This window comes from Littorina saxatilis, linkage group LG6 (genome assembly GCF_037325665.1).
Source record: "Littorina saxatilis isolate snail1 linkage group LG6, US_GU_Lsax_2.0, whole genome shotgun sequence".
Classification (NCBI taxonomy): domain Eukaryota; kingdom Metazoa; phylum Mollusca; class Gastropoda; order Littorinimorpha; family Littorinidae; genus Littorina; species Littorina saxatilis.
In genome coordinates this window covers 29753519-29767511 of record NC_090250.1, presented here as the reverse complement: position 1 = coordinate 29767511, position 13993 = coordinate 29753519, and the positions used below count along the sequence as shown (strand labels likewise).

At 41.2% G+C, this 13993-nt stretch overlaps 1 protein-coding gene across 2 annotated transcripts in view; it reads left to right on the top strand.

Moving 5' to 3' along the window:
* Positions 1-2424: 2424 nt before the first annotated feature.
* Positions 2425-13993, top strand: part of LOC138968963 (trafficking protein particle complex subunit 11-like) — a 64261-nt gene continuing 52692 nt past the window's right edge. The window contains exons 1-11 of one of the 2 annotated variants that reach the window (XM_070341649.1): positions 2425-2518; positions 3156-3377; positions 4758-4927; positions 5374-5444; positions 7788-7902; positions 8761-8860; positions 9593-9666; positions 10212-10308; positions 11261-11394; positions 11881-12022; positions 13136-13226. In XM_070341649.1, the coding sequence (XP_070197750.1) occupies positions 3177-3377; positions 4758-4927; positions 5374-5444; positions 7788-7902; positions 8761-8860; positions 9593-9666; positions 10212-10308; positions 11261-11394; positions 11881-12022; positions 13136-13226 (1195 nt within the window). In that variant the 5' untranslated portion in view covers positions 2425-2518; positions 3156-3176. The remainder of the gene's footprint in view (positions 2519-3155; positions 3378-4757; positions 4928-5373; positions 5445-7787; positions 7903-8760; positions 8861-9592; positions 9667-10211; positions 10309-11260; positions 11395-11880; positions 12023-13135; positions 13227-13993) is intronic. The other variant, XM_070341650.1, reaches the window with a different exon arrangement.

Below are 13993 nucleotides of genomic sequence, written 5' to 3'. Positions count from 1 at the left end.
TGACTTTGGCATCATAAGCAATGGAAAAACAGGTCCCTGCCAGATTTGCTTGACATAACCTCATTTACATGATATCCACACGTGTGATTTGAACGATTATTATCTCACGGGTGTCTCTCTCACGTATGTAGGATAAAATTAATTAATTATGTTTTTTTTTTTAGAGGGTAGGCTAATAGTCTATAATATTATATCTATTGTCACGTTTGCCGGGAGTGGGCAGAGTGTCGTATTCTGCTTCGATGTAAACAGTGTAAGTGGTGTCACGGTGTGAACTCGTTCTATGTTAAAGAAAATAGAAATGGTTCTTACGTTTTGTAAATCACAAAGTAATATCTGAAAATAAACACTGCCGAAACTGACTATTTGTTGTCCAGAATAATTTTCCTTTATTATACTGTTTGTATACATGTGTATGTGTGTGTGTGTGCGTTGTGTGTGTTGTGTTTGTGGTGAGTGTGTGTGTGTGTGTGTGTGTGTGTGTGTGTGTGTGTGTGTGTGTGTGTGTGTGTGTGTGTGACCGGACCAGCGAAAGTGAAAGAAGATGCAACTGATCAGTTCATTCACGGTATCGAAACAATTGCAGAGCAACTGAACAACCGGTTAACAAGCACACCGTGAACTACAAACAACAACAACAACAACAACAACAAAACAAAACGGCAAAACAAAACCAACAACAACATCCAATCAACCAATCAAAGAAGACTAAAAGCGTACGGCTGACATACGCCTTACTCAGTGATTAACTTACCAACGAAATAAATGATTTACTAACTAAATCAGTGCATAATCCAGACAATCACATATACGTACACCGTCCACACACTGACACAGACCCTCCCCCCCCCCCCCACACACACTCAGCTCACAGTCACACACACACACGCACACACATACCGTGGCACACACACAAACACACACACACGCACACCCCCACACCCCCACACACACACACACACACACACACACACACACACACACACAAACAATCTATATTATATCTGAATATTTTGGTTTTTGATGTTGTTTGACGTTGGTGAATATTTTCCGACTGGAAATTACACACACACACACACACTAACACACACTAACGCTGATGGGGTCTATATATGTCGACCAAAAGAGTGGGATTCCCTGTAGGTGGAGTTCCTGTAGGTGGTCAGTTTGCCGGCCTGTATCAGGGAATTACCACAGGGTCACAGCCTAGTTCCTGAGAGTTTCCGGCGCTGATATCGCTGAAAGTCACGTAATGCTTTGCGACATCGGTAGAATTTGATGTTTTTCGATCTTTTTTGGTATTTCTTAGAAATTCGAGTATGGTTTGCAAGTTTTATAGAAAAACTCCACCCTGTGGGATTCCCTGTATCGTGACAGGAAATTCTCCTACAGGAACTCCACCTACAGGGAATCAGTCCCACTCTTTTGGTCGACATCTGTCTGTGCTGATGTGGCTGAGAGTGTGACCCTACGATAGCCTCCGAATATAAACACATAACACCCATCCCACCGCTGCCACCATGTAATTGTATGGTGTTAGGTGTTTATATTCGGAGGCTATCGTAGGGTCACACTCTCAGCCACATCAGTATAACATCAGACGAATGTCTATCACTAAGTTTATTCATTAAAGTATAGAGCATAAGATATAAGCAGCATACAGTAACAGAGCTGAGCACAGAGTGAAACTCATTAGCATAAGGATGCTGTGCTGGAATAAGTTTAGGGTGCACAATGTACTCTTATTATAACTGATGATACCAGACCGTGGGAAGAGGTCTGAGAGATAACAGTGAGGAGAGGCTGGGTGGTGACACAGTTGCTAGTACTACAATCACTGGCCACACACACACACACACACACGTAGACACTGTGACACTGACGCGCGCGTACGTGCGCGCACTGCACACATGAATATTTTCCGACTGGAAAACCCAAGGAAGGCAAGCCTGAATAGAGAGAAAGAAAAAAGATTGAAAGCTAGAGAGAAAGACTGAAAGAAAGAAAGAAAGACCGAAAGAGGATTACAGCTTAAAAGTGATCAAGAGAAGAATCTAATCATGAAAAACAAAGGCGGAAAGAAGAAATAGCAAGATTGAAAAGATGAGGCTCCTCAGTGAAAAACAGTATTAAGAAAGTGGCCCTGGGTGGGAAACTAGAATTGAACTGCTGTGTTACTGTTTGACAGTAGTTTGACGGCTGCCGCTGTTAAAGTAATCAGCCTTTATTGAGTGATTCAAAATTTTCTAGATTTTACTAACCAAGATATGTTTTTATTTTTGTCATTACCGATCAAAATGTAAATAGTTTCGGCTAACCAACCCCATCCCCAAACCAGCCGTTAAAATTCTTAAACTAGTATACTGGTTGAGGCCATTCGTCTGGAATCAGTATCTCTCCTATTCTCAAATGGCTCGCCAGAATTGATGCTTGTTCACTTGAGCCTGTAAAGATGTCTGCTCTCTGTTGATATCGAATGAGGTACAGAAAAAAACGCCCATATTCTGGACAAAACCTGGTTAGTTCTGTTTGTCTGATGAAGTTTTGTTTTTGTTTGGTTTACAAGGGAAATATAGAATACATTTTGCATACTTAAAGCGTCCACATTTGATTATGTTTAGACTTTTGTCAGCAGACATGGCAGCAAAGGGTCAGTTGCTTTCGTTGCAGTTATTTGTGCACATCGCTTATGTTTCCATGAGAAATATAACTGTACTGTGCGTCAGTACAGATCGCTAATGTTGCACTGAACATAAACACTGCTCCCTGGCGATCTGACAAAATATAATCCAGGGGATTTAATTATCTCAGTCTCAGAACAGTTAGTGAATTACAGCACTGCATGAACCTATCATGATCATCCTGCTGTAATGTAACTTAGGGAATTGACTCAGCTTTTATTGTAGTAGACGCCTCTGTATGCACGTTGACGCATTTGAAATGCTGTTGGCATTTTACACATGCAAATGAAAAAGCATTAACTTCTCCTTTGAGTGTGAGATCTAACATTCGGACACTGTGTGACAGTATATATATGACTGTCATTGTAATTATACACATAAAGTGACATATGTACCATACTCACAAGTGCACAGTCAGTCTGTTTGTTCAACATAACTTCAGCACACTTACACAAAATTCTCTTTTTTGCCCAGACAGATAACTGATCACAAGCCATGTCATGGGCCAGTGAGCTTCCCCCGGAATTGCTGTGCCGTCCAGTGGGCTTGGTGGTCCTGACCGGCCTTGACACGACCTACAATGCTGTGCACAAGGCAGTGTGGGATGCCTTCTGCAACAATCGCCGGCCTGATCGAGTCCCTCTGCATTTCAGAGCGCTGGAGCTGGACCATGTGTATCCAAAGGCCAAGCCTAAAGTAAGAAGACTGCTGGCTTTGTGATGCATTGGGAGCAAGGGTGGTTGATGTGTGTGACAGAGTATGCATCTTACTCTATACACGTGTGTGTGTGTGTGTGTGTGTGTGTGTGTGTGTGTGTGTGTGTGTGTGTGTGTGTGTGTGTGTGTGTGGCAGAGAGACAAGGGATGGAAGAGGGAGGGGGAAGGTTTGGTTTGGGAAGCTTGAGGGAGGAGGGGGGGGGGGGAATGAGAAAGAGTGTGTGTGTGTCATGCATCTTGCCAAAACATGGGATATAATTGTATTAAATTAGGACTGGCAGAGTTGTGAAGTTGCCTGGATAAAAGATGCACTTGTTATTCATACTATTTGGTGTCAGATATATATCCAACGTAGACGTACAGTAGGAGATCTTCCATGCAGCACACATACAGTGGAGTCCAGCTATAACATACTGTACCTGGGTATAACGAAATCCCTCTTTTAACAAACTGCCATTGATTTCCCGGCAGACAGCCTTCTATTTCTTACTTGTTACCTTCCGGCTACATCGAACCTTTTCAACTCATTTGCATAACGAACCCCTCTTTTAACAAACACGTTTTCATCGCCCCAGAGCCGTTTTGTCTCTAAAAGTCACAAGGCTACAACGAACTGATGTCAATAATTGTCTCCAAAGACAAAAATACACAAACACAAGTGCACATCGCGTGATGAGCGAACTCTGAACAAACTAACAGCGGGAGGTGCACGGAACAGATCGAACCAAAACCAAAAGTTGTGATGATGTCATGACATTTTGCGATGTACGTCAGCAAAGCTCGTGCACATGTGGTCTGTCTTGCTAAAAACAATGGCTGACAAACAATTGGTTTCGAAATCTGGAACTTTTTTTTGTTTTCTCCGATCCGTGACCGAGTGACGCGATAATAGAACCACGCGGTGCTCAGGCAGTGAAGTCTCCTAAATTGCTCAACACTGTGGACAGTCCGAAGTACAGTTATTGTCCCGTGAATGAGAGAGTCAAAGTTTTATCGTGAAAACTGACGCTTTTCATGCACCTCCCGCTGTTAGTTTGCCTCTTTCTATGGATTATATTATGAAGCTGTTGAAAACATGCAGAGATTGTACTCTCCAAGGAAAGATCGATGGGACGATCATTTGAAGGTGATTGGGAAAACTTGTCTTGAGGCCATTTACTGATTTAGGGTTGAAAACTCTACAGCGAATTACTGATATAACGAACTAAAATGTATCTCCCTTGAGATTCGTTGTACCCGGACTCCACTGTATCTTAATTGATGTCTGTGCAAATTAGGGAACTTGGATGATAGACAGCTTCAGCATGTAGAAAACTACAAATGATGACGCAATGATGATTTGATATTGTTTCATTTTCAGAGAACATCCTACGAATGGTACATTCCCAAAGGCATCCTGAAGACGGGATGGATGAAGAAACATCAGAATGAGGTACCGGCAGTGGTCGTCATCTTCTTTGACCTTGACTGGGACGACCCCATGTGGAAAGAACGTCAGATGGAATGCTCCACCAGGGTAGAGATAGTCAGGTAGATATAAACATGCATGCGTAGTTAACATTTAGTAAGGTATTAAATATTTCGGATGTGTAGCAGACCATGTTGGAATGATGTTTTGACAATGCCTTCTGGATACTAGCTGGTGCAATTATTAGCTTGCTCCATTTTAGCTGTGGTCTGTAACCTTTCTTAGTTCATAATTATCTAACATTTTCATCAGTAAATAAACTTAATTATTATTGCTGAATCTGTTCAGCAGAACTTTTGTTGGCTTTGACCTCTTCTCCACTCTGTAAGATTTTTTAAAGTAATCCAGTGAAAATAAACACATTTTTTACATTGATTTTGTCACAAAATAACAGATCCAAAGAGACATTGACGTCAGTGACTGAATGTTAGTTTGATCAGACAGTTGGATTTTTTTCAGTCGTTGTCAAACAGAAGCGTATGATTGAATGTCTGCCATTCATTTGCAGGAACAGCCTCCAAGGTAGAGGAACCAAGATTGCTGTTGTGCTGTTGCAGAAATCAGCACCACTACCACCAGGTATGTCAAGTATCAAGAAGAGAAAAAAAAGGCTCGAGTTTTTGGATGCAAAGACAATAAAGACTGAAGGGAACAAGAATGATCCTCAACAGGGGAACGTTTCTTGAATTTTATATAATGGTCCATAATCACTTTAAGCATACAGTCGAGATCGCTTTACACGAAATAAAAGGGACCAATATTTTTGTTCGAGTTAACGTTTTTTTCGCGATAACGAAAATGATCAAACTATTTTGAAATTGGTTTACTTGCAGCGATGTTTGCGAAACTCGTTTGAACTGCTGACGCGATGCGGTTTCAGCTTTCGGTTTGAACGGAAGTACTCTTTTGTGTAAGAATACAGTATAACCTGTCAAATAAGGACACCCTTGGGACCAGAGAAAAGTGTCCTTATTCTGCAGGTGTCCTTATTTTACAGGTTCAAGCAAATGTGGTTGCGAAAAGGAAAGTGCTATATTGTATGTACATGTTTAAGAGTAAACAAATAACAAGTAAAAACAGTGAAATACAGTATTTTATTACCAGTTGTAACAGATCCAGTCCACAGAGAAGGACTTTTAAAAAGAACACTTTATCACATGTTGTTAACACAGGCAGAACAAGAATATATAAATTATTTAAAGTAAAAATAATTGGTCCTTTAGACAACTTATCACAACAGCTTTAACACAGGTTGAACACAAGTTAACAGCTACTAAATCACATTTGTAACACAGGCAACACATCGAAAATCTTCATCCCAAAAATATTTTCTCTGTCTATGCTGACTTTTGAAATCTGCGTCCTTCCACAGCCCAGCTCATGCGTGATCGATCGGCATGATTGTCCGCTCTGCAGCTTTTTCACCACAGACACTCGTTGCTCTAAAGTGAGAGCGTTTTGTTCCTTCCGCAACCTAGAAGCCATCGTGATTCATTCAAACTTCGGCAAAACGCGACTGAATCAGCTGTGCAAGTGTGTGAGAATCTTCGATGTTGTTTACAAATGTACCGACTTCCGTCGAATACTTTCGATGCATTTCATTGGCTATGAGGTTGCTGACCAATCGCTAATAAGCTTGTTTCAGTTTCAGCTCAAAGCCGACCAATCGCGATTAAGCTTCTTTTACCTCTCAAATCAAGCTTGCGAGAGAGAGAAGACAGACAATCGCAATGATGTTTGGAAGTTAAACGAACATCCTTTGTCCGTATTGAGCAGTTACACAATTTAGTAGGGACCTAAAATGAGCGTCCGCGTCCGTAATTCCGAGGTGTCCGCAAAGTACAGTGATTTTAATGAAGGAAACGATCCGTGCGAGTATATTGTGCGAGTGACCGTTAAATCCAGTGACCGCATTCTACAGGTTTTACTGTACAGCCCGCGTCTTGTTGTTGTTAACTTCGCAGGAGTCTGACTTTCGGGTCGCTTCATTTCTCTGACAGCGAATGAAAGACTCTATTTCCAAAGGAAGCTGCTTTTTTCCGTGTTTTGACGAGCCAATGAAGTGATGAAATGATTAAAGCATAGAAGATACCCGTTTTAAGTATAAACGCTTCAACAGAGTTGATCGGTGCTGACCAACCAAAAAACGCGCGTAAGCCGTAGAGTGTTTTCGGAAGTGGCTTCAGAATCTTGATACACTGTGACATTTGTGTGCCATCTGCTCCAATTTCCAAAGTGAGAGATTATGGAATTATCGGGAAGAATATGCACGCGCAAGAAGCAAACACCACAAGAGAGCTGTACCGACTTCGTGATAAAGTCTAAGTTTACGTCGACCATTCTTTCTTTCAATGGGCCGTGCAAACACGTGAACACTTCTCGCTTTGGAAGCTACAAGTTAAAAAAACCCAGTTGTTTGGTGGTGCAAGAGGCCGAGAATCGGCTTCGTGTAAACGTTTTTTGCGTGAGTCTCAGATCGTTTTATTTCGCGTTATGATGGTTTTTTTTAGTAGGGTTTATGAAGGGAATGATTGGGACTGACAACACGTTTCGCATAATGGTTTTTTTCGGCTTATCGTTTTTCGTGTTAAATGATCTCGACTGTAGGATAATATTATATTCGAGTTGTCAGTTGACTTCAGGGAATGTGTAGCATAATATAACTAAATGCAAGCTAGGTAACATTGAAGTTGATAAATCTGTTACATAAAGTTGTCAAAAAAAACTTGCCAAGGTTGTTTAAAAAAATTACAAGGTGGGATTGTTTGAAGAGATTCTTCAAACAGATAAGTAATTTGCAAACTGGAGTAGTCCAAAAGAACGTTACGCTCGTTATTGTTTTCCAAAAAACTTCTTTGAAGCTGCAAAGAGCTTGTAATGCAGAGAATGGCCGGCATGTGACACTAGGTATGTGTACAACAGGTGAGGACCAGGGTGCGGCGGAGAGAGCGTCGTCATTCTGCAGTGCTTGTGATATCTCGGCCAAGTCTCTCTACGTCCTGCCGCAGACCGACCACCTCCTCGGCTTCACCATCAGGTCTGGAACACACGATGTGTTGAGCTCATAGAGAGATTCATTGTAACCAATGGCTCATAAGGCTAAAAAACAAAAAACAAAAAAACTTTCCGATGACAGTGCCAAAAATATTTGGGTTAATTGGTAGGTTGGGTGCTTATTTTTTAAAAGGATATTTGCACATGTGCATGTGGCTTTTTATTGGCCGGAAATCTTGCGAGTTGGGTCCCCTGGATGTTAGAGAGATGTACATTTTTTTTTCAATTCTGCAAATTCATTTTTGTTACATTTATTTTGTTGGAAGTGCCAAATAATTTCCTTGGGTCAGGAGTAGAAAATTAGGGTCAATCAGGGAATTGGAAACAGAATTTTTTTTCTTGGCCCAAGGAAAAGTAGGCCTATGCTGTGGCTGCCAGTCCTTTGAGCATAGTGGAAGCAGGCTAGACCATGTGCAATCTTGTGCATAGTGCGCAAAGTGGTGCACAAGTGTGCTGTTGTGTCGTGATAGCGTCATAGTTATTTAATTCAGACAGGTTTGCAAGCACTGTTAAATTTATCTTTTTAAAAAAGAATCCCCTGACTATTGCAATGTCAAATGTAAGCTATCTGGACCGGTATGTAAGAGTCGAGGTTAGATACTTTAGTCCGGGATAAACTGAACCTTCAGTTAAAAAAACAGTTGGCAGTCTCTTTGTTTTTGGATTTGTACCTTCAGTTCAGTTTATCCCAAACTAAAGTATCTTAACTCAACTCATACCATACCGGCCATTGTCACTTCCCAGGCTAAACAGAAATAGTCAATATTGTTGTAGAAGTGCCCAGTGTAAACAGTTAAACAGTTATCTGATGACGATGGAATTTGTTGTTGTGTGGTGACAGGCTGGAGAATGCGTTCTACGAGCTGGCTCAAAGCTACCACCACATGGAGGCCAGGAAGGTCAAGTCACACAAAGACTTTCTCAACAGGACCACACACCAGGTACACCTTTTACCTCAGAGTGTATGAAAGAAAGAGGGGTCACCCGTGTTAATAATTTATGCTACTTCTTCTTCTTCTTCTTCTTCGTTCGTGGGCTGAAACTCCCACGTACACTCGTGTTTTTTGCACGAGTGGAATTTTACGTGTATGACCGTTTTTTACCCCGCCATTTAGGCAGCCATACGCCGTTTTCGGAGGAAGCATGCTGGGTATTTTCGTGTTTCTATAACCCACCGAACTCTGACATGGATTACAGGATTTTTTCGTGCGCACTTGGTCTTGTGCTTAGGTGTACACACGGGGGTGTTCGGACACCGAGGAGAGTCTGCACACAAAGTTGACTCTGAGAAATAAATCTCTGGCCAAACGTGGGGACGAACTCACGCTGACAGCGGCCAACTGGATACAAATCCAGCGCGCTACCGACTGAGCTACATCCCCGCCCATTTATGCTACTGATATATGCACAGCCTAGCAGTGACCTTACGAGTAGTTTTCTCCTGCTGATATGCCGAAGTCTTCCAGACAAACTTAGTTCCTGAAATTCTTTGTCAGTTCTTTGATGCTCCAAGGGAAATAACTTTGCTGAGAACATAAAACATTAAGTGATTTTGCAGATCTTTTAAAATGGCTAACAAGTTTGAAGGCATAGGCAAAAAATATTCTCAGTGGTAAAACTTGTATATCATCCAAGGTGTTACAAGTAGATACATTTTGTTTCTGTTTTTGCAGCTGCTGTTTGTGAGACATCAGTTCAAGACTGCATTCTTCAATGAGCTGAAGCAGGACACTCACACAGCCATCAAGTAAGTTGGTTTCTGGTCTTCTTTCAGTGGATTATACCTAGAAACATTTTAAATAGGCTTGTTTTTTAGCGGGAGTTTATGGTTTATGATTCTGTAGAAGCTTTTGAGAGTAAGAAGAGAACATTTCCGTCATAATTGTTACATATCATTTAGTTGCCCCGTGCAGTGTTGAGTTCATGATTTGACCAGTAATGATTTGGGGAAAAATACACAAGAAAACCACCACCAACACAAGCACGTGCATACACACACGTGCACACAAATACACATGCACATATGCACACACACACACACACACACACACACACACACACACACACACACACACACACACACACACACACACACACATACACACACACACACACACACACATACACACACACACACACACACATACACATACACACACACACACACACACACACACACACCAGCAGGAAGGACAGGAAAAATGAAGGCTAAACAATTAAGCTTAAAGAGCAGTTTGTATGCAAGAGATTGAGTAGGCTGTAAGAGTTACGAGTGTGTGTGCTTTGTGGCAGACACTACAAGCAGGCGTACGGACACATCCTGGAACAGCGGATGCATGACACCAACATGTTGGAGATCAAAACCATTGCTGGTTTCGTCAACTACAAGGTGAGATACTTTCATGATTAGTTACAGCTGACTGCAGCTTGATTTGTCAGCATTAGTAATAGCTTTATGCCTTAGTTTCCATGTAGCTATGGAGCAGTTTGATTTGTCAACAGTTGTAATAAATTCTTGCCTTAGTTTCCATGACATACAAGTATATATGGCTGTTTGTTTGTTTGTTTGTTTGCTTAACGCCCAGCCGACCACGAAGGGCCATATCAGGGCGGTGCTGCTTTGACATTTAACGTGCGCCACACACAAGACATAAGTCGCAGCACAGGCTTCATGTCTCACCCAGTCACATTATTCTGACACTGGACCAACCAGTCCTAGCACTAACCCCATAATTCCAGACGCCAGGCGGAGCAATATATGGCTGTTGATGTGCAAACTTAAAAAACAAGTACTAAGATACAGCAGACTTTGATTTGATGGGGAAAATGTGGTTTACATGACATTCCTTCATTTTCACATTGTGCTTTAGGCCAAAAAAAAAAATAGGTGTGGTTACGGTAACATAGCCAAAAAAAATAGGGTAGGTAGGTAGGCAATCACTTTTTTTTTTTTTTTTACTTTTTTTTCTAATGTGTACAAATTAAACCTACTTGACAGGGAAATAAGTGTGCGACTCGGGCGCTTTCGCTTTCATTGCGTTTTTTGCACTCGTTTTTTTTTTTTTTTTACAAATGTAATAAAAAGTTATAGGATCGGCCCCTAAAAATAGGGTAGGTCGGGTTACCGTAACCACACCTATTTTTTTTTTTGGCCTTAGTCCTTTGTCATAAGTTTTTTTTCTGCTTATGTCATCTGCTTATGTCAGTTCTTAGATTGTGATTCAGAAATTGAAAACAAACCGAGGTAGACAGTTTTTTCACCAATTCTGCTTCCAAGGGCAGACTTCATTTTGGATTGTCAGGCTGCAATGTATTACCTTCTGAATATTTTATTTGAACAGATCTGCCGCTTGTCATTCCAACACAATGTACCTCTGGATGCTATTGCTCAGTTCCGCAAACACATCGACTTCTTCAAGAATAGAGTTGGAATTCCTGAACTGGCTTTTGAACACAGTGCTTGGATGTCTCGCCAGTAAGTACTCAGAGAGGGAGAAAGAGACCTTGTCAGAGAGAGAGAGAACGTGTTAGTGCTCCAAGCATGCACATGATCAGAAACTGTCTGTGTAGATGTGATGGAAGTGACTGCTTTTTCAGTACATAGATAGAGTGCCTTACGACTATGAGTCTGACATAAAAAAGCTATTGAGCACTTGACTTGCGCTGCAGAGTTGAAGAGTACACAGGGGCCTCATATTATATGTACTGCTTTAGTTAGGTCTGGAAGTGTTGCTTTACGTAAGTGTTTAGAGACATAATTATGATGTCGATTAAAAGTTCTAAATCCCAAAAAATCTGTGAAAAGAAGTCATGACGAGAATAATTGCTCTGTCACATCTTCTGCATTTTTTCCAAGGAAGTGACAAAGAATTTCGAGAACAAAGTTGGTCAGAATGACTTCAACATATCAGCAGTAAAATATTAATCATATGTGTGTATCAGTATCGTATATCATTAACAGGTTTCAGCTGTTTGGTGACCTGTTTGACGAGGCGATCAAGCTGGGCCTGACAGCCATACAGACACAGCATCCAGGCTTCTACTACCAGCAGGCTGCCAACCACGCCATCTTCCGCAAACAGCTGTGTCACGGACTCTGTGTGGTATGCATGCTGCTTCGTTGCTTTCAGTCATGCAACGTACACCGCCACATATCACACTGTTTGTCACACCACACATTGCTTCGTGATACAGTGGAACCCCCTTTTAAGATCCCCCAATTTAAAACTCTCTTTTTTAAGACATTGCTTTTGGGGATTTTGTTTTCATTACTAAGAATCTGAAGAATGAACTCCATTTCAAGACGCCCTCCTTTTAAAGACCCTATTTTCTCAGATTTTTTGGAGGTCTTAAAATGGGGGTTCCACTGTAGTATTTTACATCCAGGAGAGTGTGACACACCCCCCGTGGGTTAGGGGGAGTCCCATATTGGTTGGGACGAGAAAGAATTTACCCGATGCTAACCAGCATGTCGTAAGAGGCGACTAACAGGTTCTGTTTCTCCTTTTACCCTTGTTAAGTGTTTCTTGTATAGAATATAGTCAATGTTTGTAAAGATTTTAGTCAAGCAGTATGTAAGAAATGTTACGTCCTTTGTACTGGAAACTTGCATTCTCCCAGTAAGGTCATATATTGTACTACGTTGCAAGCCCCTGGAGCAATTTTTTGATTAGTGCTTTTGTGAACAAGAAACAATTAACAAGTGGCTCTATCCCATCTCCCCCCTTTCCCCTATCCCATCTCCCCCCTTCCCCCGTCGCGATATAACCTTGAATGGTTGAAAACGACGTTAAACACCAAATAAAGAAAGAAAGAAAGAGTGTGACACAACTTCAGTATGATTTGCTTGGACATGTCAATTATTATGGATATAGCTCTAGCTTATCGCTGTCATTAACTTGTAGTTTGAACTCAAAAAGTTGTTAGGTAGCTCTATCTTTAAATATCTTTGTAGTTTTGTTATGACATATTTTAATGAAAATTTTTGAGTGTGTATATTTTGTGTATGTGTGTGAGTGAGTGTGTGTGTGTGCACGCGCTTGTTCTTTGTGTTTTAAGGATAATTGAGTTTCTCCTTTTGAGCAGTATCAGTTAACAATTTTTGTTTACTGTGGTCTTGCATCGGTGCAAAATACCAGGGACAAGACCATTGCAGAGAATGAATTCTGTGGGACTGTTGTTTGATAGTGGTGTGTATGAAGTACCGTGTGTCACAGGACCAAGAGAAACAGCCCAATGCGGCAATCCTGGAAGGACTAGAACACCTGGATTTTTATGGACAGCGATCTTGGCGCCAAGGTCATCAGAGTAAGTATGGGCTGTATACAAGCTTTTGGTAGAATGAATAATATTGTGACAGGTATTTTGTGACACTGGTAGCAGTGGCTGATATTTCTTCTGAACAGTAGGGGAGAGCGGGGCTGGTAGTAACATTTTTTAATTAAATTACATACACTACAGTGGTCGCGGCTTAATAAAACCACTTCTGGACCGACAAAAAATGGCTTTAATAAGCGGCGGATTTATTAACCGGCGGTCCAGGAATACGTCATTTTCGAAAGAAAAAAAAATCTCTTTTGTTTACGTCACTCAGTCACTTTCTTTCGTCATTTACACTTGTTTGAATCTAAACAAAACTTCACGAAGGATGTTGAACTTTTGTTTTAATTATGTACATGTACGTGTACTTTGATCACTTCGGTACATCAATAATTTCACAGTCACCGTCACGAACCATTACTCGTCAGAGAAGAACGATTTTATGAGTGTTTGTTTGTTGGTCGTCTTCCACATCAGAACAAGATAATGTGAGTTTTAGTCACAAACTACGTGATTTCTCTGAGAAAACTGGCTTTAATAAGCGGCGGGTTGGTTTTATTAACCGGCTTTTTTTAATACATAAGATATAGTGATGAATCCGGACCGTCTGAAATCGGCTTTTATAAGCGGCTGGCTCTATTAACCGCGGTTTTATTAAGCGGCGTCCACTGTATACCCAACTCACATATAGCAATTAACTCTAGTTCAGTGCTGGTTACGCTGTACGCGTCCCCTTGGTAACAAGGGAGACCACT